This window comes from Schistocerca piceifrons, chromosome X (assembly GCF_021461385.2).
Source record: "Schistocerca piceifrons isolate TAMUIC-IGC-003096 chromosome X, iqSchPice1.1, whole genome shotgun sequence".
Classification (NCBI taxonomy): Eukaryota; Metazoa; Arthropoda; class Insecta; order Orthoptera; family Acrididae; genus Schistocerca; species Schistocerca piceifrons.
The window spans coordinates 190,489,573-190,515,153 of NC_060149.1; the positions used below are offsets into that span (position 1 = coordinate 190,489,573).

Here is a 25,581-nt window from a genome sequence, read left to right on the forward strand (position 1 = left end):
ACAGTTCCTGTCTCTCTGTATCTCCCCCATGTCCGAACAACATCGCTTTGGTTCACTCAGATACGCCTGGGCACTTTCCTTGTTGAGAGACCTTCCTGGCACGAAGTAAGAATGCGGACGCGATCGAACATCGGTATTGACCGTCTAGGCATGGTTGAACTTCAGACAACACGAGCCGTGTACCTCCTTCCTGGTAGAATGACTGGAACTGATCGGCTGTCAGACCCCTCCGTCTAATAGGCGCTGCTCATGCATGGTTGGTTACATCTTTGGGTGGGTTTAGTGACATCTCTGAACAGTCAAAGGGACTGTGTCTGTGATACAATATCCACAGTCAACGTCTATCTTCAGGAGTTCTGAGAACCGGTGTGATGCAAAACTTTTTTTGAGATATATATACAATCTCACGTATAGGGATATAGCGTGAGCAGCATTCTGTGACTGTTTGGTGACGACACTCTAGTCTTTAAATGACTGTAAGAGTATACAGGATGACTTGGACAGAATTTGTTTGGTGTGACGTACGGCAACTTATTCAAAATGTGGGCAACTGAAAGTAAATGCAGATGAACAGCAAAGACAAGTCTATAATCTATGAATGCAGTGTTAGTTGTGTGCTGCGTGACACAGCCACGTCGATTAAATATCTGGGCGTAACGTTGCAAAGCGACAGGAAATGGAACGAGCACGGAAGGCCGGTTCTAGAGAAGGCGGATGGTCCACTTCGGTATATTGGGATGATTCTGGGAAAGTGTAGCACATCTACAAAGGAGAACGCGTGCAGAAGACTTGTACGACCCATTCTCGAGTGTTTGAGATCCTCATCAGGTTGGATTAAAGTACAACATCGAAGCAATTGAAAGGCACCTGTTAGATTTGTTAACGATTGGTTCGATCAACACGCGAGTTTTACTGAAGTACTATGTGAACTCATGTGGGAATCGCTGGAGGAAGAAGATGTTCTTTTCGCGGAAGTCAATGGACAAAGTTTAGAGAACCGGCGTTAGCGTCAGACTGCAGAACGAGCCTACTGCCACCAAAATACCGTTCATCTCGCGTAAGGAGAGGGAGGAGAAGAAAGGTGAAATTAGAGCTCGTACTGAGACTTACTGACAGTTATTTTTCCCTCGCTCCACTTGCTGGTGGAACACGAATGCGAATGACTAGCAGTAGTGCAAGGTACCCTCCGCCAAACACCGTACGGTGGCTCTAAGGAGAGGGAGGAGAAGAAAGATGAAATTAGAGCTCTTACTGAGACATGCTGACAGTTATTTTACCCTCGCTCCATTTACTGCTGGAACACGAATGCGAATGACTAGCAGTAGTGGAAGGTACCCTCCGCCAAACACCGTACGGTAGCTCGCAGAGTATATATGTGAATGAAAAGTTAGTATTTTTAGTAATTAGCCCAATATCAATAGCAAGTAATAGAATCTGAGATACTATGTGTGCCAATTCGCGATACGAAAAGCCGGCCGCGGTGGTCTCGCGGTTCTAGGCGCGCAGTCCGGAACCGCGCGACTGCTACGGTCGCAGGTTCGAATCCTGCCTCGGGCATGGATGTGTGTGATGTCCTTAGGTTAGTTAGGTTTAACTAGTTCTAGGTTCTAGGGGACTGATGACCTCAGATGTTAAGTCCCATAGTGCTCAGAGCCATTTTTTTGATACGAAAAATGTGATTTAGTGACAGAATTACGACGAACGTATTCTTCGAACGTTCGAAAATATGCAGTTTCACGTCAGTGATCTATTACTTCCGGTGCTTTGACAATACTGCGCACACAGTCCGTAACAGTGTCTTTATTTCTACACAAAAATGGTAACGGTCGGTAATCCTCCGAAAGACTAGGCAGTGCGGGGCGGGGCTCCGTACAGAGCGGTATCGATAGCGCGTGCTGTATACGGGTGAATTGGTACGCAATAAAGGGATTTCGTTGACGTCGGTCGGGCGCGCAGAGGGCGGCAGAGGACGACCGTGTGGCGCGCGTGGTGCGCGGCGACGGTGCTGCCGCGGCGAGGCGTGGCGGGCTGTGGCGGCGGCGCGAGGCGCCAGTGCGGACATGGAGGAGGCGGCGAGCACGCAGCAGAGGCAGCGGGAGGCGGCGGCGCGGCTGCGCCAGCTGATGGCCCGTGCGCGCGCGCTGGGCGCCGAGGCGGCGACGCGGCCGGCGGGCCGCCGCCTGCTGGCCGACAGGTGCCAGCCGCAGGCGCGGGCGTCCGGCGCGCCGCCGTCGTCGCCGCTGGCGCTCACTCTGGCCGGCGCCGCCTGCGCGTCGCTCGCGCTGCTGCTGGCGCTCGGCCTGCACACGCACGGCGGCTTCGCGCGCGCCTGGCTCAAGTGGCAGCGCCTCGACATCTACGACGAGGCCGTGAGTCCAAAAGAGTTAACCACAGTACAGTACCCTTAAAGATACAGAAAATATGTACGCCGTGCCCCACAGCTCGTAAATAATGAAAGAACTTTACGACCGTAAGTATAACCCTTTCCGACGTTGGAACACGTATTATGTTCGAGTATAATGAATTTTCTGGAGACTAGGAATCTACTCTGTAGGAATCAGCACGGGTTTCGAAAAAGACGGTCGTGTGAAACCCAGCTCGCGCTATTCGTCCACGAGACTCAGAGGGCCATAGACACGGGTTCCCAGGTAGGTGCCGTGATTCTTGACTTCCGCAAGGCGTTCCATACGGTTTTCCACAGTCGTTTAATGAAGAAAGTAAGAGCATATAGACTATCAGACCAGTTGTGTGATTGGATTGAAGAGTTCCTAGGTAACAGAACGCAGCATGTCATTCTCAGTGGGGAGAAGTCTTCCGAAGTAAGAGTGATTTCAGGTTGTAACAACCCTACCACAACAAAGATCAGCATTTAATAACGATTGTGGTGTTGCTCACGCTGCTAAATACTGCATTTTCGGGAAACAACAGTCATATTATGTGGCAGGTGTCATCAGAGCACAATTAATAGTCATTTCATGTAATAGTGAAAAAACTAGGCACTCATCTTTTTGTGTTTCCCACGTTGGTCTCGTCGTAAAATCATGGCTCAATCATTGAAAATCTAGGTGGTTATGATTCCATGCTCGGATGCAAAGAGGCCTAGATTTTATTCTGCTATATTCAAAAGTTTTGGAGATGCGCTTCTCAAACCATTCTTGGGGATTAAACCTTTCAAAGTTAGCACAATGGTGATGTAAAAAAATAATCAGCACTCCGAATTTAAGTTACACTTACTTTTAACTGCTTTTATTGCAATACCACGTGACACACAAAACATCACTTCACAATACAAAACATACTTGAAAACATCTTCCTCACATTTTATAAGCCAACTACAATATGCATCTTTCCAACATGATGTCCAAGACTTGACCTTCTCAATGTCCGACTCTCTAACAAGTTAACAACCAACTAATAATCGCTTACGCGCCCAAAAATCAGAGTTACAAGTACGTCAAAGATCATAGTGACAAAAGAAAGAATACACATAAGAATAATATCATTGCAATATAAACATATCGATGTATCACAAATGAAATCAAATCTGAATGCTGTCTCATAAATATGTCAGCTTCTTTCCAGAAACACAGTAGAATATAGCTGGTATCGAGAGGTTCAGGTGAGGTGCCGTAATGGTTGCGTAATTCAAATACCATTACAAGGTGTGCCGCAGGGGAGTGTCGTAGGACCGTTGCTATTCACAATATACATAAATGACCTTGTGGATGACATCGGAAGTTCACTGAGGCTTTTTGCGGATGATGCTGTGGTATATCGAGAAGTTGTAACAATGGAAAATTGTTCTAAAATGCAGGAGGATCTGCAGCGAATTGACGTATGTTGCAGGGAATGGCAATTGAATCTCAATGTAGACAAGTGTAATGTGCTGCGAATACATAGAAAGAAAGATCCCTTATCATTTAGCTATCATATAGTAGGTCAGCAACTGGAAGCAGTTAATTCCATAAATTATCTGGGAGTACGCATTAGGAGTGATTTAAAATGGAATGATCATAGAAAGTTGAACGTCGGTAACGCAGATGCCAGACTGAGATTCATTGGAAGAATCCTAAGGAAACGCAATCTGAAAACAAAGGAAGTAGGTTACAGTACGCTTGTTCGCCCACTGCTTGAATAGTGCTCACTGGTGTGGGATCCGTACCAGATAGGGTTGATAGAAGAGATAGAGAAGATCCAAAGGAGAGCAGCGCCCTTCGTTACAGGATTATTTAGTAATCGCGAAAGCGTTACGGAGATGGTAGATAAACTCCTGTGGAAGACTACAGGAGAGACGCTCAGTAGCTCGGTACGGGCTTTTGTTGAAGTTTCGAGAACATACCTTCACCGAGGAGTCAAGCAGTATATTGCTCCCTCCTACGTATATCTCGCGAAGAGACCATGAGGATAAAATCAGAGAGACTAGAGCCCACACCGAGGCATATCGACAATCCTTCTTTCCACGAACAGTACGAGACTGGAATAGAAGGGAGAACCGATAGAGGTACTCATGGTACCATCCGCCACACACCGTCAGGTGGCTTGCGGAGTATGGATGTAGATGTAGATGTAGATGCTACCCCACCATTGTGACGTGGTTGTCGACTGGGTGGTAGCGGATTCGAATGCTGGTGGTGGACGAAATTTTCATCGCCAATATTTGGTCAGTAAGGGGTCGGAAAATTCTAGACCGCCGTACTTTGCGGCTGTGTCCCGGATTAAATTCCGAGCCTGTCCGCAGCGTCTCACTGAATGGTGACGTATCGCACTTTTAGGAACGACCCGTCCGTCGGTTGATGTTACGTGTGGCAGACCTCGGCGCTACACAGGTGTGCAAAACGTAAGGACGAAAGAAGCTTTGGCATGGTGCAACAGTGCCAAGTAACATAGTTCGATGAAACTTGGACCATATATGGAAAGAATTGTTACAGCATAGTTCAGAAAGTGATTGAAAGAAATGCCCGATTAGATGAATACAAATGACACATTTATGCGAAGACAATAATTATACTGAAGTCATGGCGAATTATGATCGTCCCCTGGACATTACAAAAGGAGGGACATCGTTGTTAAGGGTGTGTGATCACCAAAAACGGTTATGCGTGCTCTGCAATGTGCTGCCTTACTGGCCACGAGGTTGGTACGGAGTTCTTCTTGTAGGGCGTTTCATTCCTCCACTAGCGCAATTGCTGGTTGATGGTTGGTGCACGTGCACGAGCTGCAATACGTTTCCCCAAACGCATCCCACACGTGCCCGATGGGATTTAAGTCCGGGGAGCGGCAGGCCAGTCCATTCGCTGAATACCCTCTCGTTCCTAGATCTCCTCCACCTGCGCAGAACTATGCGGTCGCCCGTTCTCATCCATAAAAGTGAAGACAGGGCCTAAATCTCCCGCTCAAAAGACGCACATGAGGCAGAAGTGCCGGCCGCTGCGGCCGATCGGTTCTAGGCGCTTCAGTCCGGAACCGCGCTGCTGCTCCTGTCGCAGGTTCGAATCCTGCCTCGGGTATGGATGTGTGTGATGTCCTTAGGTTAGTTAGGTTTAAGTAGTTCTAAGTTAGGGGACTGATGACCTCAGATGTTAAGTCCCATAGTGCTCAGAGCCATTTGAACCACTTTTTTTGAGGCAGAAGTACAGAGTCACAACAGGGTCGACCAATCAGTGTACCTCTTTCAAAGATTTGGAGGCCAGTACGCCCATGCAACATTACACCTCCCCACCCTACGAGGTGCATTCAAGTTCTAAGGCCTCCGATTTTTTTTTCTAATTAACTACTCACCCGAAATCGATGAAACTGGCGTTACTTCTCGACGTAATCGCCCTGCAGACGTACACATTTTTCACAACGCTGACGCCATGATTCCATGGCAGCGGCGAAGGCTTCTTTAGGAGTCTGTTTTGACCACTGGAAAATCGCTGAGGCAATAGCAGCGCGGCTGGTGAATGTGCGGCCGCGGAGAGTGTCTTTCATTGTTGGAAAAAGCCAAAAGTCACTAGGAGCCAGGTCAGGTGAGTAGGGAGCATGAGGAATCACTTCAAAGTTGTTATCACGAAGAAACTGTTGCGTAACGTTAGCTCGATGTGCGGGTGCGTTGTCTTGGTGAAACAGCACACGCGCAGCCCTTCCCGGACGTTTTTGTTGCAGTGCAGGAAGGAATTTGTTCTTCAAAACATTTTCGTAGGATGCACCTGTTACCGTAGTGCCCTTTGGAACGCAATTGGTAAGGATTACACCCTCGCTGTCCCAGAACATGGACACCATCATTTTTTCAGCACTGGCGGTTACCCGAAATTTTTTTGGTGGCGGTGAATCTGTGTGCTTCCATTGAGCTGACTGGCGCTTTGTTTCTGGATTGAAAAATGGCATCCACGTCTCATCCATTGTCACAACCGACGAAAAGAAAGTCCCATTCATGCTGTCGTTGCGCGTCAACATTGCTTGGCAACATGCCACACGGGCAGCCATGTGGTCGTCCGTCAGCATTCGTGGCACCCACCTGGATGACACTTTTCGCATTTTCAGGTCGTCATGCAGGATTGTGTACACAGAACCCACAGAAATGCCAACTCTGGAGGCGATCTGTTCAACAGTCATTCGGCGATCCCCCAAAACAATTCTCTCCACTGTCTCGATCATGTCGTCAGACTGGCTTGTGCGAGCCCGAGGTTGTTTCGATTTGTTCTCACACGATGTTCTGCCTTCATTAAAGTGTCGCACCCATGAACGCACTTTCGACACATCCATAACTCCATCACCACATGTCTCCTTCAACTGCCGATGAATTTCAATTGGTTTCACACCACGCAAATTCAGAAAACGAATGAGTGCACGCTGTTCAAGTAAGGAAAACGTCGCCATTTTAAGTATTTAAAACAGTTCTCATTCTCGCCGCTGGCGGTAAAATTCCGTCTGCCGTACGGTGCTGCCATCTCTGGGACGTATTGACAATGAACGCGGCCTCATTTTAAAACAATGCGCATGTTTCTATCTCTTTCCAGTCTGGAGAAAAAAATCGGAGGCCATAGAACTTGAATGCAGCTCGTATAATGCCTGGACCACCAAAACGATTATGTTCGGGAATGTTCCTGGCGCGTTTCGTGCTCTCGCCTCTCTCCATATCTGGGTACCTTATGTGATAACAGTGTCGAACATGATCATTTTCGTGGCCCAACTGTTGTGGTGTGGGGGGGCATAAAGTTGCGTGGGTGGACTGACCTCAAAATCTCCGAACACAGAACACTCACCGATCAACAATGTTCTGACTCCCCGTTCGCGTCTTTTCAAGGAAGGAAGATTCGGTTTAACGTCCCGTTGACATCGAGGTCATTAGAGATGGAGCATAAGCTCGGATTGTGTCAAGGATGGGAAAGGAAATCGGCCGTGCCCTTTCAAAGGAGCCATCCCCGTATTTGACTGAAGCGATTTACGGAAATCACGGAAGACCTAAATCTGGACGGCCAGACGCTGGGTTGAACCGTCGTTCTGCCGAATGCGGGTCTAGTACGCTAACCACTGCGTCACCTCGCTAGGTTGCGTCTTTTCAGGCGCGCATTCGGGCCTGACTTCATTTCTATGGATGACAATGAGTGACCGTATCGAATTGTGCAGGTGGAGAAGCTCGCAGAATCAGATGATAGTCGATGACTGGACTGGTCTGCCCGTTCCACCGTCGGGCACCTGTGGGGAGACGAAGCGCAGCCCGGCACATGCACGAACTTTCAAGCACTCTGGATATGATCAAAACTCGTAGTCCATAACAAAAAAGAACGGTCAAATGTTTTGTGAAATCATTTGTCTAAGAGTAGTAAGTAATACACATAGATTACAGAAACCTTTGACGCGCTTTTGAATGATGCTCGGAATCATGCACAGCATGCTCATATGTAGAGTGACGTAAGGAGACCACTGAGTGAAACTGCTCCACACAAATACCTTCTAATGCCCCTTAAAATTCGGAAATCCGTAGTTCAACATTGAACGTCAAACAGTCAGTCGGCTCGTCATTTGCTGTACGTGATTAAGAGCATGATTCAATGGCGCATAAAATGCTTTTTAGTCTATTTTAGTTCTTATTTTTAGACAAATCATTTAACATAAACAAGTGATTGTCCTTTTTCTTTCAGATTTTATTTTCAAGTCTTGTTCAGAAAGTTTGAAATATAATATATTGAAATATCGATCGTTATTCTATTATTTTTAAGATAATACAGACTACAGATTAAGAGAAAGCAGAGCGGATTCAATTTATGCTGAGATTTGATTTTTTTTACTTGATTTACGTACCTAGAAGCAGCTCTCCGTAAAATGTTTCAATTTCCCCTCGAATTTTTAATTATATTTTTCTTAATTACCATGATTACTTTCAAGCAATTAAATATTTCTTTGCGAAACTAGACCTTCCACTAGTCAATTTGATTCTCCAGTTTTCCATTTCCCACTCTTCGTTTGGCTATGAAAATTTGGACAAAAATCCATTGGGTAGTTTCTAGGGAGTCTGATGGCCGCTCCGTCCAGTAATTTTACCGAAAACATATTTGTGATTCCAGCAGCAGCTTATCTTGGTAATCACCAACATCTTCGAATATCGAAATAAGTCTTAAGAGATTGTAGTTCTGAAAGAGACGAGTATTTTCGAGTATCAGTGACAACTCTCTCACTTAATGATTTTATCAGAATTTACAAAAATCATATTTCACATTTTTATACTTAGAAACTCACTCCTGGAAAACATAAATTAATTTCCTAGTCTTAGTTACTCTTACATGTTTTGGCACTAATGTATCATCTTCTGTTGGTGCTTATTTCTGAAAATACAGGGTGATTCAAAAAGAATACCACAACTTTAGGAATTTAAAACTCTGCAACGACAAAAGGCAGAGCTAAGCACTATCTGTCGGCGAATTAAGGGAGCTATAAAGTTTCATTTAGTTGTACATTTGTTCGCTTGAGGCGCTGTTGACTAGGCGTCAGCGTCAGTTGATGCTAAGATGGCGACCGCTCAACAGAAAGCTTTTTGTGTTATTGAGTACGGCAGAAGTGAATCGACGACAGTTGTTCAGCGTGGGGCACTGAGAATCAGCGGGAAACAACTCAGTATGAACGTGACTCGCCTAAGGTGAACGTTTTCTGTGCCATTTCAGCCAATAAAGTTTTTGGTCCCTTTTTCTTCGAAGGTGCTACTGTAACTGGACTACAGTATCTGGAGATGTTAGAGAATTGGCTGTTCCCTTAGCTCGAACAAGAAGCACAACAATTCATATTTCAGCAGGATGGAGCGCCACCACATTGGCACTTATCTGTCCGTAACTACCTGAACGTCAACTACCCGAGGCGATGGATCGGCCGCCAGGCAGCCGTGACAGAGCACTTCATCACTGGCCTCCAAGAAGCCCTGATCTTACCCCCTGCGATTTTTTCTTATGGGGGTGTGTTAAGGATATGGTGTTTCGGCCACCTCTCCCAGCCACCATTGATGATTTGAAACGAGAAACAACAGCAGCTATCCAAACTGTTACGCCTGATATGCTACAGAGAGTGTGGAACGAGTTGGAGTATCGGGTTGATATTGCTCGAGTGTCTGGAGGGGGCCATATTGAACATCTCTGAACTTGTTTTTGAGTAAAAAAAACCTTTTTAAATACTCTTTGTAATGATGTATAACAGAAGGCTATATTATGTTTCTTTCATTAAATACACATTTTTAAAGTTGTGGTATTCTTTTTGAATCACCCTGTATATTGTTCGATATTTGCATTATTTAGAAATATATTATTATTAATCTAAAATAGTATATGAAGGTGTTTATTTTCGTTTTGGTTACTTGAATTCAAGTGAGGTAAGACATAACGTGCTGGGACATTCCTAAATCTTAACCCTTAAAAAGACACATATTAAAGGTATCTACCACAATGATAATAGATTTGGACGTACTATTTTTATGCCTGGAAACAGTGACTGAATATCTCCTATACGGAACGATGTAAGCAAAAATAAAGATCCTTGTAGCGGGTGGAGTTCTGAAATGGAAAGTATATTTAAACGAAGGAAGACTGGGATCTAACGTTCCGCCGGCAACGAGGTCATTAGGAACGGCGCTAAGCCTTATGCTAGACAAGGCTACGCAAGGCTATGAGTCGAGTCCTTTTTGAAGGATGCATCCAGTCATGTGCTCTTAGTGATTTATTCTCAATCTGAATTCGACCTCGGCTCCTCCCGAATGAGATTCCATGGTCTTAATCACTGCGCTACCTCCTCGGCGTATACTTAACATACCCAGTGCTTTCATCAGTCGACAGTATATGAGCGACTAGTGGACGTGAGTTGCTGACATTAAGTTGCATATAATCAGATTATGTTCTGCACCGATCCCCAGACATATCCCAAGTATCGTGAATACGTCGCCAACCATTAAAATTTTGGGTTAGGCTAACCGAGATCTGCTTATCGTGAAAAATCGCCCTCAGCAATTGGGCCATCCGAACATGCCTCCTGGACCGACCTAAACAAAAATTGTCACCGATCTTTGCTTTCTCTTACTTCCAAACACTACAACTGAACTTTTCCCAAGGAGTATATTGGAACATCACTACGACAGAAACGGATAGGGTGAAAGACCAGATAGCATAATTAGTTAAAACCTAAAGCCGAATTAGATAAACCGACTGTTGGCGCGATGCACAAATTTTCATTTGTCGTGACACTTTCATTACACTGTATACTATTTCTTGTCACTGCATTTCTTTCATTTCATCCTTGTTGATTCACTCAGCAGTGTCTCACGGCCTGAGTGCATGTAACATTGTTGACTATGTTCCGCCCGTCGGCATCTTCTAGAGGCAAGGTGGCCATATCTGTGTGCCGGCACTGGACCTCACCTCGCCATTCTGTCGCTCATCGTTGTCAGCACCAAACAAACGGCACATCCCTACTCACTCGTCAGTTACCTATACGGATCAGATCATGCTTTTGAATCAGTAGATCGTTGGCAGAAGGAAACTGCGAACCACCTCCAGAAAGTCCTTTCATGACAGCACAGCTATGGAAAGAAGAGAGGAACAACGAAAGAAAGAAAGAAAAAGAGAACGATTAGTGTTTTAACGTTCCATCGACGATGAGGTCGTTAGAACGAAATAAAAGGTCGGATGGGAAGGATGGGAACTATTTCGGCATTTCCATTAAGTATGCTAGGGAAATCACGGAAAACATAACTCCATATAAATGGACAGAGATGTAAATCTCTGGCATCCGAAATACGAGCCCACTGTTTTACCACAGTGCCACCTCACTCGCTACACTGTTATTGGAGTACCTTTGAATTCGGGCTGATCTTTCTGCTGACTTCTACATTATATGTCTCAAGAAAGTGGCGACCATACCTCTTAGTGGTCTTCTACGTGTCACAGCGTTGGTCCAACAAGCCGGCTTCGTCCTGACTAAATCAGGCTTAATACAAGACACACGTGCTTATTTATAATGTGTTGTGACAAATGAAAATCTGTACGAGAACAGTGTTTTTAGCTGGATTTTCTACTACACGCGAGCAATCGTCATATCCGAAGTTGCCTGCAGGTGTCACTGATGTTTCCCGCTATTACTTTTGAAGGTTCTCTCGCAGTGTATGCGGGAACACCACCGCCTTAGCGAGGGATGAATGAATCAATAGGGTGAGGCGAGTGCTAACCGTAAGCAGAAGACAGGCTCTAATCTCTAATTCTCTTCTGGTACAAATTCTCATTTCTCAATACACATTCATTGCACTGCAGATCCAGCAGTTCTGAATGGATTTAGTTTACCTAACTACCAAAGTATTTGACGTATATCCTTATAGATTACATTCATCTCATTTGAGTTTAAATTACATAAATAAATACATCTGTCAGCCAGTGTTAATGTAACTTGATTATGCCGAAACACTTTTCGTGTTCTCTTATACCTTCAATTGACGTACTGCAATAATACCTTCATCATTATCCAGTTTCGGTCGATATCTGAAATCTGCAGCTGCCGTTTATTGTGTATCTTGAAATACTTTCTTCTTGCTGCATTGCGTAAATAAACCGCCGGATTTTTAAATCTGTGTGTTGTACATGTAAATGTAAAACAACGAGTCACAGGATACAGTGCGATAAAAGGCAGCTGCAGTTGTCAAAATACAGTAGACCTGAACTAAATAATGATATTACGTCAACTGAACGTGGGTGAAAACCGGAAACGCGTCTTGGCACGAATAAAGTTGTATAAAAACTTTCTGTTTGCTATATTTGTTCAAGTGATTTAATCTTTAGGCACTGGGCTCAGCCACCAATATCCTGGATGAATTAACGTCAGCCAATTTAACTGAGTTGGCATTTTATTTGCTGCAGATAATAAAGCTAATAGTCATCATTAATCAATAACACTAGGTTTCCAGATTATCAATCATTTTCTTTTTATCCGCTTACACTGTCCAATCTTCATGCTCATATAAGTCAGAATCCCAGACATAGCCTCTCAGAAATCTGTTTTTTATTTTTACTGGGTGCCAATAGCGTAAGCTTTGCGTTGAAAACGTTTGGCTAAAATCTTTACGTGGATTATTTTCTTTGTACTTCTACAATCTCTGTAGATCTTGATCCCAAACTAGTTACATTCTGCAATTAGTTATAAAGCCTGTTTTTGTAGTGACTCTGTCCATGCCTATTATTTTTTGGCGACCTCGGTGGCATAGTGAAGGCAGAGAGCTTCACGTTTCAGCCAGAAATTTGCGCTGCGACTTTGAAGGGGCCGGCCGGAGTGGCCGTGCGGTTCTAGGCGCTACAGTCTGGAGCCGAGCGACCGCTACGGTCGCAGGTTCGAATCCTGCCTCGGGCATGGATGTGTGTGATGTCCTTAGGTTAGTTAGGTTTAATTCGTTCTGAGTTCTAGGCGACTGATGACCTCAGAAGTTAAGTCGCATAGTGCTCAGAGCCATTTTGACTTTGAAGGGCAAAGAGGAGCAGCGACTGAGACAATGGACTTCAGGGTGAAGGAGTACGGTTCACATCCACGAAACTACATAGTCACCAGAACTCCTGCAGTTCTTATAAGCATTTGGACTTTTTGTAGTAGAAAATGTTCACCAATGAAGCAGCAGTTGAAAACGTCTCACAGGCTTTTCCTCAGTCCAGAAATCTGAACCGGTATTAGTAAAGCAGTTCCTAGTTAAACGAGTCCGCAAACACCAAATAGTGCCATCCCATGGGTTGAGGTTTCCTTCGGTCGAAGTAATGTTGCTTAAAAGTCCACTGTATTTAACATACAATGTGAAACAATCTAGTGTCACTGTATACAGGAAGAGCCACGTAACTTGGAGACTGTACTTCTTAGTTTTGGCTTTACCATTAACTCACTTTCAGCCTCGTGTTAAGAAGAAGCCTCATTAAAAACCTTAAGAAGCGTTCTGTATAACAAATACTCTTTCCAGCAACTCTGTAATTGCGACAGAGAAAAAAGCATATCGTTCCGTTTTATGAAATATTTCGTTTGCTTAATTGTGTCGACTGATGAAAATGTTACGAATGTTAAACACAGACATGCATGCGGCAAGCGTATAATTTAAATCACTGACCAGTCGTCGATATTCAGGTTTTCCGTAGTTTCCCTAAGTCGTATGAGGCAGACATGTTTCCTTCAGAAAGGTCGCGGCCGAACTCCTGTCTCATCTTTGTCCACTTGTAATGAGCGGTATTTCAACGGGACGTTAAACTCTAACCTTCCTTCCATTTTTCCAAGGTCTCACTTATTCCCAGGGACGATGGTAATGTCATTTGCGTACATAAGTATGACAAAGTCTTGTCCGCTTACTTTCACTCTTTCTTACGTCACGTGCTTAGTATATGCATTGGAAATAAGACGCACACACCAACTTAATATCACGTCTTTTTTTATTCCTGCATTTTGCATGTCTACTCTTTGCGCAAAGTTGACTAATTAAGAGAACACGAAGACCAGCAATATAAACGCCTGAGAAGAGAGATAACTTGAGTTTGGTCATTTAGAGAGGACAGAGGTAATATCTTACATGCTTGTTTGAAGCCTGAAACCGTACGTGCGAGACACTAGATGGCACCAGCCCACTATATCAGTTCCATTCGCTGAATGAAATAAATGGAATCAATGGAGAGAAAAATCAATGAAACTGCAGTGACATGACAGGATGTTGCAAGTAGAACATCAACAAGACCATTTATTTGAGATTTACGTTGCCCTTGTGTCAACTGTATTTACAGATTCAGAGAATATGTATAAGGAAAGATGAGTCCTCGTTATCTGTCCAAATATGATTGGCACGAGGACGATGTCTGAATTGGAATGAATTTGCATTGACGCACTTCATAGTGAGTTGTTCTTTGACTGTGGCACAATAGTCGAAATGACGTCGGTAAGTAAATAAATAATCTTACCAACATAAAGATGGAATATCTTCGCCCTACCGAAAAACAGCAGGTCTATTGACGCAAGTAAGCAGAAAAGGATGAAACGTCGGTGAAATCCGTTCAGAAATGCTGAACCTAAGCAGTGGTGAATATATCGCACCTGGATGTAACAATTTGTAGTGATACGAAACAGAGTGATGAAATAGGCCCAGCGGTAGGTAAATCAGGCAGCAGACTTGGTTTCATTGGCAGAATACTTGCAAAATGCAGTCACTCTGCAAAGGAGGCTACTTATACGCACTTGTGGGTCCTGTCTTACAATACAGTTGAGCTGTGAGGGATCCACACCAAATAGGACTAACAGGGGCTATTGATCGTATCAAAAGAATGGCGACGAGTTCGTTTGACACACGGGAGAGCGGCACCGAAATTTTGAGAAACCCGAATAGCAGGCTCTTCAAAATAGACGCTAATCATCCCGTGAAAGACTACTTACAAAGTTTGAAGAACCAATGTTAAGTAAAGATATTCTTCAGCAGCCTACGTATCGCTCGCTTAGGGATGATCTACACAAGATTACACTGATTACAGATTTCACAGAGGCATTTAAGCAGTAATCTCTCCAGTCTTCCATACGCGGTTAGAAAGAGACGAATTCCCAATATGTGGTATCACGCTAAGTACGCTCTGCCATGCACTTCGAAGTGGTTTGCAAAGTTTTTATGTAGATGTAGATGAAGACAATTGGAAATTTTTTCCACAGCGTGATAGTAACTGAGATCTCTCGCTTATCATAAGCAGTGGAATTAAACTGTGTGTCTAATTGATTACAAAAAATGGCTCTGAGCACTATGGGACTTAACTGCTGTGGTCGTCAGTCCCCCAGAACTTAGAACTACTTAAACCTAACTAACCTAAGGACATCACACACATCCATGCCCGAGGCAGGATTCGAACCTGCGACCCTAGCGGTCACGCGGTTCCAGACTGTAACGCCTAGAACCGCACGGCTACGCCGGCCGGCAATTGATTACTGTTTTCGCGATTAAAACGAGTTCCACCCTCGTGTCATGGAATGGCACAAATTTTCACTGTCAAGACATATTCACTACATTACTTCTTTAATATTCCGGAACGGATTTCAGCGATACTGTTTCAAGCCGCTACATTTCATCGATTTCTCGACATTAATGCACTCCATTGAATTTCAATTAATTTATTTCGTATGACGTATATCACTGTTGCGAGGTAACTAATGATCCTGCACCGAATCCGTTTATCTAGAGTTACTATTCCCACACACGCTGTGGAAAAAACCTCTGGATGTAGAGTTGGAAACAAATAGGAGCAAACGTCAGTGACATAAAAAATTTGAGTCGAATGTGAAGGTATCCTCAGACGGACTAAAATTTTGTCACTAAATGGTTAGAGAGACCACTCGCGATAAGTAGGATTTGTTGAGCTACCCATTGTCTCTCCAATTATTTCCATGCCAGGAAAAGAATCACGAGCTACAGGAAGTTACAGAGTTTGTAGTTCTTAGGGAAGTATTCAGACATACCAGTATGACTGCCTCTCTTCTCTCCTACTTTATAAATGATCAAATTTACGATCCTTTGGTTAAAAGACATCCCGTGTTCCGTTACTCGCTTTTGAGCTCCGTACGGATGTCTCGGCAAGTTTCTATCTGGAGTTGTTTGCCTCAGCTTCATTCGTAGTGTGTTATTCTGCGGCGGAGATGACATTGAAGATTGCCTGTTAGGTGGAGTGTTACCTTCGCGCTACTGTGTTGGGAAACAGAAAAGCAAATGAAGCACAACATTGTCCGTGACAGTTGTGTCCTAAAGAGCCACGCGGGGTGGCGCAGGGATAGCAAAAGAAACTGGACTCGTATTTGGCAGCCAACCACATTTAGACTTTCCGTAATTTCCCTGAATCCCATAAGGTAAATACTGGGATGTTTTCTTTCAAAGGGCGCGTCCGAATTCCTTCTGCAGTTCGAATTTTAATCTGTCGTTAAAGCCCTCGACATCGACGGGATGGTAAACACTTTTCAACCTCCTGCCTTTTGATCGCCGAAGCGTCTGCTTTTAATCCAGTGTTAATTCAGTCCAGAAATACGCATGTGGATACGCTCGTGGAGTATGCCTGTGGTCCTTATAAACTGCGCAATGGAGTATTTTGTTTTGTTTTCCGCCGTGGCATGTTACTATTAAATAGCTGACACCATTTTTAATTCTTTACTTCCCGTAAAATAAACTTCCCTTCCACAAAATTCCTACAGTGAGGCACGCAGATTTTCAAAAAAGTCTTTCTATCTTGTTCAGAAGCTTCGTATGTAGGAGAGTACGCCTTTTCTTTGGAAGTTTCCCGCCTCATTCTGTCAAGGTATCGGCGCCCTGCTTTCTTGAGCGAGCCACGATATAAAAGACTTGCTGTCATATCGATTCCTAGTTGTGGCGCGGATATAAAGCATGTCCTCTACGATCGTGTACCTAATATCATCTTCCCTTTCTCGTTAACAACACTTTTACGAGAAAGCTTTCCTGGTGGCTACAAAATATTTTTCCCAAGCCTAGCGGAGCCTTTGTTCAAAAATACCTCGTGTCATATTACTGCAAACGTACAAGGGCTTTCTATGACAAGGCAAAACCTATGAAAAAGCTCTTAGATGTTATCGGAGCTACCAAGGCACATTTTATTTCAACCTAATCTGCCAGATATACTGTGTATAGATTAGAAGTGTGTTGTGAATGACCCGCACGGCAAACCATTGTTTGAGGTTAACGCATTCGGAATTGACAATCTCTGTAAGCAAAGTTGCTTTGTATTCAGCTTCGCATTACATCACTCGCTTTCTGAAGCAATTTCATCAGTAGGAGTGCCTTTTATCACATTCTTTATTTCTGTTCACATTTACTGTTGGCAGCAGCTGTTTAGGAGCGTAAAAGGCATCTGCTTTCTTTCAACATCCACAGTTACATATATACTAAGCAATGAGGTGTACAGTTCATGACGAAGGTGTGGTCGAGCGGTTCTAGGCGCTTCAGTCTGGAACCGCGCAACCGATACGGTCGCAGGTTAGAATCCTGCCTCGGGCATGGATGTGTGTGATGTCCTTAGGTTGATTAGGTTAAAGTAGTTCTAAGTTCTAGGGGACTGATGACCTCAGATGTTAAGTCCCATAGTGCTCAGAGCCATTTGAACCATAACGAAGGGTGCATCCTAACAGTATTATAAGTTGTCTGTCCCAATCCAGTCTGTCCAATTTTTCCTCACAAAATACATTCTTCCTTTTTGGGGACAGTGACAATGATGAAGCACCGAAAAGCTTTACGCAATTATTGCAGGTAACTCTTTCTCCAATGTTGCGACGCAGATTACTCCATACTCGACGCCTGCAGCACAGGACGTGGTGCACACACTTACGGGGTGGAGGTGACAGAAAATAGATTATAATGTAAAGAATGGGGATCTTGTGGGTATTACTGATGTGGAAATTCTGCATTTTTAGCCAAATATGTGAGACTGTGAATACTGACAAGGCGATGGAGCAAAGGTATTGCACATGGTGAGGAAGGGGTATCATGACCATATAGAGGCGGTCAGTTAGGTATTTCACTAAGTAACGTAGGGTGAGGTCAACGTGCTGCAAGTGTAAATGTGATTGTAGGGCGTGGCAGTAGGCGACGGATATTCGTTTCTAGGCCGTGAACGACACTTTTCGTTTCATGGCTTTGCGGACAACCTTTGTTTTTGTCATTTATAAAGCAATGAACGTACAGGGTGCCGTAAAATAATGTCCCAGTTATAAATTTTAATAGTATCAACTATAAGCATTGTACAGTGTTGGTTCAAGGTCAAAATTAAAGAGTGGCTCAAATAGTTTTAGATTAGCACATACTGTAGGCGACTGATGCTATATTGCTTTCACGCTTGCAGCGCCACATACCCCACTTATGCAAAATGGCGACTCCTGAGTGTAAAGCGTTTTTTGTTCTGAAGTTTGTTAAGAGTCAGTCTGGAATTTGAGTTCAACGTGTGTTTCGTTAAAGTTTTCATTATGGTCTCCAATGCGGCAAAAACATTCCCCGATGCGTGTGCAAATGGAAAAGCGCGGGACGACCAAACGTGTCTGAAGAGGATGTTGACTTCAGCGCATCTTACCTTCCTAATCCTAAGAAGTCGGCTGGATAGGATATGAAAACGTACTGTGGGAAGTGCCTTGCAGTTCGCGTCTTCTTGAATGCCTTAATCGCTGCTTGGGCCTAATCGCCGCAGCAAAGCAACTAAAGCCACTTAATAAAGGTAAGTCGTCCGGTCCAGATTGTGTGCCAGGTACTTTCATTTCAGAGTATATTGATGTAATAGCCCCATTTTTAGCAATCAACTGTTTGCTTGACGGAAGATCTGTACCTAAACCCTAATTTACACGACGACATTGGGTTGCGCCACTCGTTGCGTGGAATGGCTTGCACGCAAATGCTATCATATTTGACTGTAGACACGGCGAAACCAGTATACACTTCAGTTTCGTCGTTTTGTGGATTCATGAGTCATGTCTCAAATGAAAGTTTTGGCAGCTGCACCTCGCACGAGTTGCGACGGAGTTCAAGCTTGTTGCGTGGAATCGCTGCATAAAAAAAAATAAGAAACATGTTTAGATTCGTGACTGGATGAAGAAAAGACGTCAGCTCGGTTACTCGGCATCCTTCCTGAAATAATTTGTAATGGAAGACCCAAGAAGTTCTTTTAATTATCTGAGAATGTCACCAGAGCTGTTCACGTTCTTTTAAATAGAATAAAGATACGTAACGCATGAAGAACTGTCGCCAGAACTGAAATTACACAGCACTTTCAAAATGGTTCAACTGGCTCTGAGCACTATGAGACTTAACTTCTGAGGTCATCAGTCCCCTAGAACTTAGAACTACTTAAACCTAACTAACCTATGGACATCACGCACATCCATGCCCGAGGCAGGATTCGAACCTGCGACCGTAGCGGTCGCGCGGTTCCAGACTGTAGCGCCTAGAACCGCTCGGCCACTCCGACCCAGCACTTTGCGTGCATTACAATGGAGAACACTCGTAATGCTATAAGATGTGGTTTTAGTTGGTGATGACGCTTTTTCATTAACACCAATAATTATTGACATTAACAATAATGATTATTAACATTAACAGCAGTAATTATTCGAAGCAGGCCTCATTAAGAAGAGAATGGTTTGCAAACTACTCTCTTGAAGATAGATCTGTACAGTGGCAATATTTCAAAATTCAAACATACGTGAATGGGGAGTACTGCTGCGACGTTTAAATAGATGAATATTGAATAAAGAATGTAGCTTCTTGATTTGTGTAGCCTTACCTCCTTCAACAATATTCCTTAAAAAAAAAAAGAGTCGGCCAAATCGAACGACGGGATTTTACTCTTGTAGACAATAGCATTTCTACAGCTAGAATTACATTTGCTTGTATTTTTCTTAATTCAGTTGTATATGTGCTCCAAATTCAATAGATTTTGCCCTGTAGCTCAGATATTGTCAAACTATCTATGTTCTGATCGCACGTGAAGGTCCCAGGAGCAGCAATATGTTGCTTATTTTTGTAATCAGCATTACTGAAATCCTGCAAACACCTATGTAAAGCATAGATATCCAAAAAGCGAACATCATTCTCCTTTCCCCACGTCATATTTCAGTTTGTCTATGCTCTACGAACACACATAACCTCAAAACTCATGCAACTAGTGTCGCCAAAGTTGGAACACGCCGAAAGTGCTTAGTTTCGCAGACGAGTTGCGCAAACGCACGGCGCGCATGCACAGTGGCCGGTAGCGCAGTTGGCTGCAACCTAGTGTCGTCGTGTAAACTAGGCTTAAAGGTTGGGAAGTTAGACAGCTAACACTAATACGCAAGAAAAGTAATAGAATTAATCCACTGAATTATAGCCACATATTACTGGCATGAAATTTCATTAGGACTTTGAAACATATGCTATGTTCGAACAAATGCGTGCCTATAGAGCGTCGTCGGAGTTGTACGACTGGACTTCTGATTTCCTATCAGAAAGGTAACAGTTCGTAGTAAGCGACGGGACGTCATCGAGTGCAGCAGAAGTCATTTCTGGCAATCGCCAAGGAAGTGTTACATACCCTCTGCTGTTCCTAATCAATATAAACGACAATCTGAGCAGCCCTCTTGCATTTTTTTTTTCATATGGCGCTGTCGTTTACTTAGTAAAGTCATCAGAAGATCAAAACGAATTGCAAAATGATTTAGACAAGATATCCGTATGGTGCGAATAGTGGTAATGGATTCTGAACAAAAAAATGTGAGTACTCCATACGAGTACTGAAAAAAAATCTGTTAGATTTCGGTTACACCATAATCACACAAATTTAAAGGCTGTAGATTCAACTAAGTACCTATGGATTACAACTACGAATAACTGAAATTGGCGAAAGAAAGATTGTGTTTTATTGGCAGAACAAATCTATTAAAGAGTCTGACCTACACTACACTTCTCCGTCTTGTTTTGGTGTATTGCTGTGCGGTAAGGGATCCTTGCCTGATAAGACTGACGCAGGACATCGAAAAAGTTTAAGGAAGGGCAGCTCAAATGGTTCAAATGGCTCTGAGCACTATGGGACTCAACATCTTAGGTCATAAGTCCCCTAGAACTTAGAACTACTTAAACCTAACTAACCTAAGGACATCACACACACCCATGCCCGAGGCAGGATTCGAACCTGCGACCGTAGCAGCCTCGCGGTTCCGGACTGCAGCGCCAGAACCGCACGGCCACCGCGGCCGGCAAGGGCAGCTCATTTTGTACCACTGTGAAGTAGGGGAGAATGTGTCACAGACATGATACGCTAGTTGATGTTGGAGTAATTAAAACAAACGCGCATGTCGTCGCGCGTAGATGTTACTACGATATCTTATTCACCAACTTTGTCCTCCGAGCCGGCCGGGGTGTCCGAGCGGTTCTAGGCGCTACAGCCTGGAACCGCGCGACCGCTACGGTCGCAGGTTCGAATCCTGCCTCGGGCATGGATGTGTGTGATATCCTTAGGTTAGTTGGGTTTAAGTAGTTTTAAGTTCTAGGGGACTGATGACCTCAGAAGTTGAGTCCCATAGTGCTCAGAGCCATTTTTTTCTCCTCCGAATGCGAAAACATTTTGTTGACTCCTTCATCCACAGGGAGAAATGACCATGCTTATAAAATATGAGACATCAGAGCTCGCGCGGAAAGATTTACGTGTTCGTATTTCTGAGGCATCAAGGGATCACCAATTTAGTTCAAATGGCTCTGAGCACTATTGGACTTAACATCTGTGGTCATCAGTCCCCTAGAACATAGAACTACTTAATCCTAACTAACCTAAGGACATCACACACATCCATGCCCGAGGCAAGATTCGAACCTGCGACCGTAGCGGTCACGCGGTTCCAGACTGAAGCGCCTAGAACCGCAAGGCCACACCGGCCGGCTCACCAATTTAGTATTGGAGGGCAGCGAAGAGGGTAAAAATCGTAGAGGGAGACCAAGAGATGAATACACTAAGCAGATTCAGAAGGATGTAGGTTGCAGTAGGTACTGGGAGATGAAGAAGCTTGCACAGGATAGAGTAGCATGGAGAGCTGCATCAAACCAGTCTTAGGACTGAAGACCACAACAACAACATTTCCCACGTGCTGTTCGAAAATTGTCGAGAAATAGTCTGAAAGTCGTTCTATGAGCCCTCTGCAGAGCACTTAAGTATGAATTGCTGAGTAGTCGTGTAAATGTAGATGTAGATATAGAAACGAGTCTCATCTACTTCATCTCCATTATTTGCGAATTTCAGTACTAGCCAGTGGATGTTGAACAGTATTCATCTTCCCTATAGGGCTACAATATATAAACGCACCGTACAAAAATTAGTTAGCCGGCCGCGGTGGTCTTGCGGTTCTAGGCGCGCAGTCCGGAACCGTGCGACTGCTACGGTCGCAGGTTCGAATCCTGCCTCGGGCATGGATGTGTGTGATATCTTTAGGTTAGTTAGGTTTAAGTAGTTCTAAGTTCTAAGGGACTGATGACCACAGCAGTTGAGTCCCATAGTGCTCAGAGCCATTTGAACCATTTTTGAAAAATTAGTTATCCCCCTGCCCCGAGAAGACATCACGGTGATTCTGTGTAATGGAACTTCTCGCCTTGATAAAGGACTCAGTTCGGTGAGGAATAGAGTCGTCAAATTTGTTCCGGTATGGCATATCCAGGTGAAGTCAATCATTGATCATTAAATATCGTAGAGCTACCAAATTACGAGCATGCTGATTACTACGTTTCAGCTGTTTCCGCATCACCCAATCATGTTCTGTGGGATTACGATCGAGGGGCCAATTGTGGGGCGATGGGCACTTGAGTGTCAATCCAAGAACGTATACATTCAGTTCTGTGATCATGACTGTTGTCACATTGGAAGACGAGAGTGTTCGCAGCATATTAATCACGAAGATATCGAAGAAAAGACAACACTCGCTCACCGAGAATGTTCAAAAAAATATCCTGCTTCAGTCTGACGGTAACTTGAACGAGACGGCTCTAGTCATGGTACAAATAATATCCCGGAATATATCGCAGAACCATATGCGGCCTGATCTACAGCCGCCACACTGAATTTTAAACGTCCATTGTACCCTCGCTACACACGACGCCTCGCATTATTTGAAAAAGGCAAAGTAGGGACCACACAATACTCCTCCAGTCAGCTACTGTCCAACTTCTGTTTTTTCGGCTCATTGAAGACGTGCAGCTTTATGCGCCGTTGTGAACATTGGCCTTTTCGCCCTGACTCCGCATGTCCCTTCACAATGTTCGCTCGATACAGGTTGACATGCTGGCCGGTGTGGACGAGCGATTCTAAGCGCTTCAGTCTGGAACCGCGTGACCGCTACGGTCGTAGGCTGGAATCCTGCCTCGGGGATGGATGTGTGTGATGTCCTTAGGTTAGTTAGGTTTAAGTATTTCTAAGTTCTAGAGGACTAATGGCCTCAAATGTTAAGTTCCATAGAGCTCAGAGCCATTTGAACCTTTTGAACCAGGTTCACATGGACCTGCACTCACTAATAGCAGCATTTCTTGATGAATTTGATGCATACTGTCATTGAGAAGACTTGACACTCGTCTCCAGTTTATACGACCTCTGTTCTTACGCCGTATTACATACCTGCAAGTGGTAGACTATTCCTCGTAGACATATTGGGTAGTCAGCGTTGATATACCAACAAATCAGTCATCTTCATTTATAACGTGCTCGTGAAATGCCTAAATGCTATAGTTTCTTTCTGGCATTCTATCACTTGTCCATGTTGACCCTTCTTGCGGCGTTGATCAATATCGTCGTCTGGCACATATACAGCAATTTACTGCCATGGATGACATCAGCAGTGAAGGGTCACATAACTTCTGGATACCAGTTCTACACCATTTACAGCACACCAAAGGGAGCAATGTACTCTTTTAAGGATATGACTAATATTTTCTTCAGTGAGCTTATTATTAATCACATAACAAAAAAAATACAGATGGTTGGTATGATATAGATATGTATACATTGTCTGACATGCTTTCCTACCGGAAATGCTTATCTTGGAACATACTGGGGGCGGCTCTGTGCAGCTAAGAACTGCAAAAAGAATCTTGGGGCAGATCGAAGCTTTGAGTAAATTCGTGGGACTGGTGGGATGAGTCTGTTGGAAGCGTGGGTGCTCAATTCCCAGCGTTAAAATTTTTGTCTAATTATCAAATCTGGCAACATAATGGGATTTTCACTCTGCGGCGGAGTGTGCGCTGATATGAAACTTCCTGGCAGATTAAAACTGTGTGCCGGACCGAGACTCGTACTCGGGACCTTTGCCTTTTGCGGGCAAGTGCTCTACCAACTGAACTACCCAAGCACGACTCACGCCCCGTCCTCACAGCTTCACTTGTGCCAGTATCCCGTCTCCTACCTTCCAAACTTTACAGCTCTCCTGCGATCCCTGCAGAACTAGCACTCCTGAAAGAAAAGATATTGCGGAGACATGGCTTAGCCACAGCCTGGGGGATGTTTTCAGAATGAGATTTTCACTCTGCAGCGGAGTGTGCGCTGGTATGAAACTTCCTGGCAGATTAAAACTGTGTGCCGGACCGAGACTCGAACTCGGGACCTTTGCCTTTTGCGGGCAAGTGCTCTACCAACTGAGCTACCCAAGCACGACTCACGCCCCGTCCTCACAGCTTCACTTGTGCCAGTATCCCGTCTCCTACCTTCCAAACTTTACAGCTCTCCTGCGATCCCTGCAGAACTAGCACTCCTGAAAGAAAAGATATTGCGGAGACATGGCTTAGCCACAGCCTGGGGGATGTTTTCAGAATGAGATTTTCACTCTGCAGCGGAGTGTGCGCTGGTATGAAACTTCCTGGCAGATTAAAACTGTGTGCCGGACCGAGACCCGAACTCGGGACCTTTGCTTTTCGCGGGCAAGTGCTCTACCAACTGAGCTGCAAAGTGGAAATCTCATTCTGGAAACATCCCCCAGGCTGTGGCTAAGCCATGTCTCCGCAATATCCTTTCTTTCAGGAGTGCTCGTTCTGCAGGGATCGCAGGAGAGCTTCTGTAAAGTTTGGAAGGTAGGAGACGAGATACTGGCAGAAGTGAAGCTGTGAGGACGGGGCGTGAGTCGTGCTTGGGTAGCTCAGTTGGTAGAGCACTTGCCCGCGAAAGGCAAAGGTCCCGAGTTCGAGTCTCGGTCCGGCACAGAGTTTTAATCTGCCAGGAAGTTTCAAATCTGGCAACGTTTAACCTAAGGAACAGTAAGATATCAAAACGAGTGACGGGAGATTTGAAAATTCGGTTTTTGTCCGGCACCAAGTTTTAAACTTTCACCAAGTTTCAGTAAAACATGTGCCAAATCTATTACGCAGGAATTTAAAAACTACCTCACCAGTTCTGTCAGTGTTCTGGAAACAACTCAGCTTTGTCGAACAGTTGCGATGAACGTTACGAATTCCGCAATAAGAAAATAGCCAGGCAAAGCCAGACGTGTTTAGATAACACTCGAAGCGCTTGTTATTTGGTCACGGATTGACGAGGAGATCATAGAAAGCGATTTCGGCAGCTACCTAAAATGATTGAGGAAACCAGGGGACGTGTAAAT

At 44.4% G+C, this 25,581-nt stretch overlaps 1 protein-coding gene and 1 non-coding gene across 2 annotated transcripts in view; one reads left to right on the top strand and one right to left on the bottom strand.

Annotated features, from left to right (window-relative positions):
- The first annotated feature begins 2,060 nt into the window (after window positions 1-2,060).
- The window catches only part of LOC124722244 (F-box protein At5g06550), a 610,244-nt gene continuing 586,723 nt past the window's right edge, over window positions 2,061-25,581 (top strand). The window contains exon 1 of the mRNA XM_047247434.1: window positions 2,061-2,369. Coding sequence (XP_047103390.1) covers window positions 2,061-2,369 — 309 coding nt within the window. The remainder of the gene's footprint in view (window positions 2,370-25,581) is intronic.
- Window positions 24,564-24,638, bottom strand: Trnal-caa. The gene has a single exon. It is a non-coding gene; the product is annotated as a tRNA-Leu (tRNA).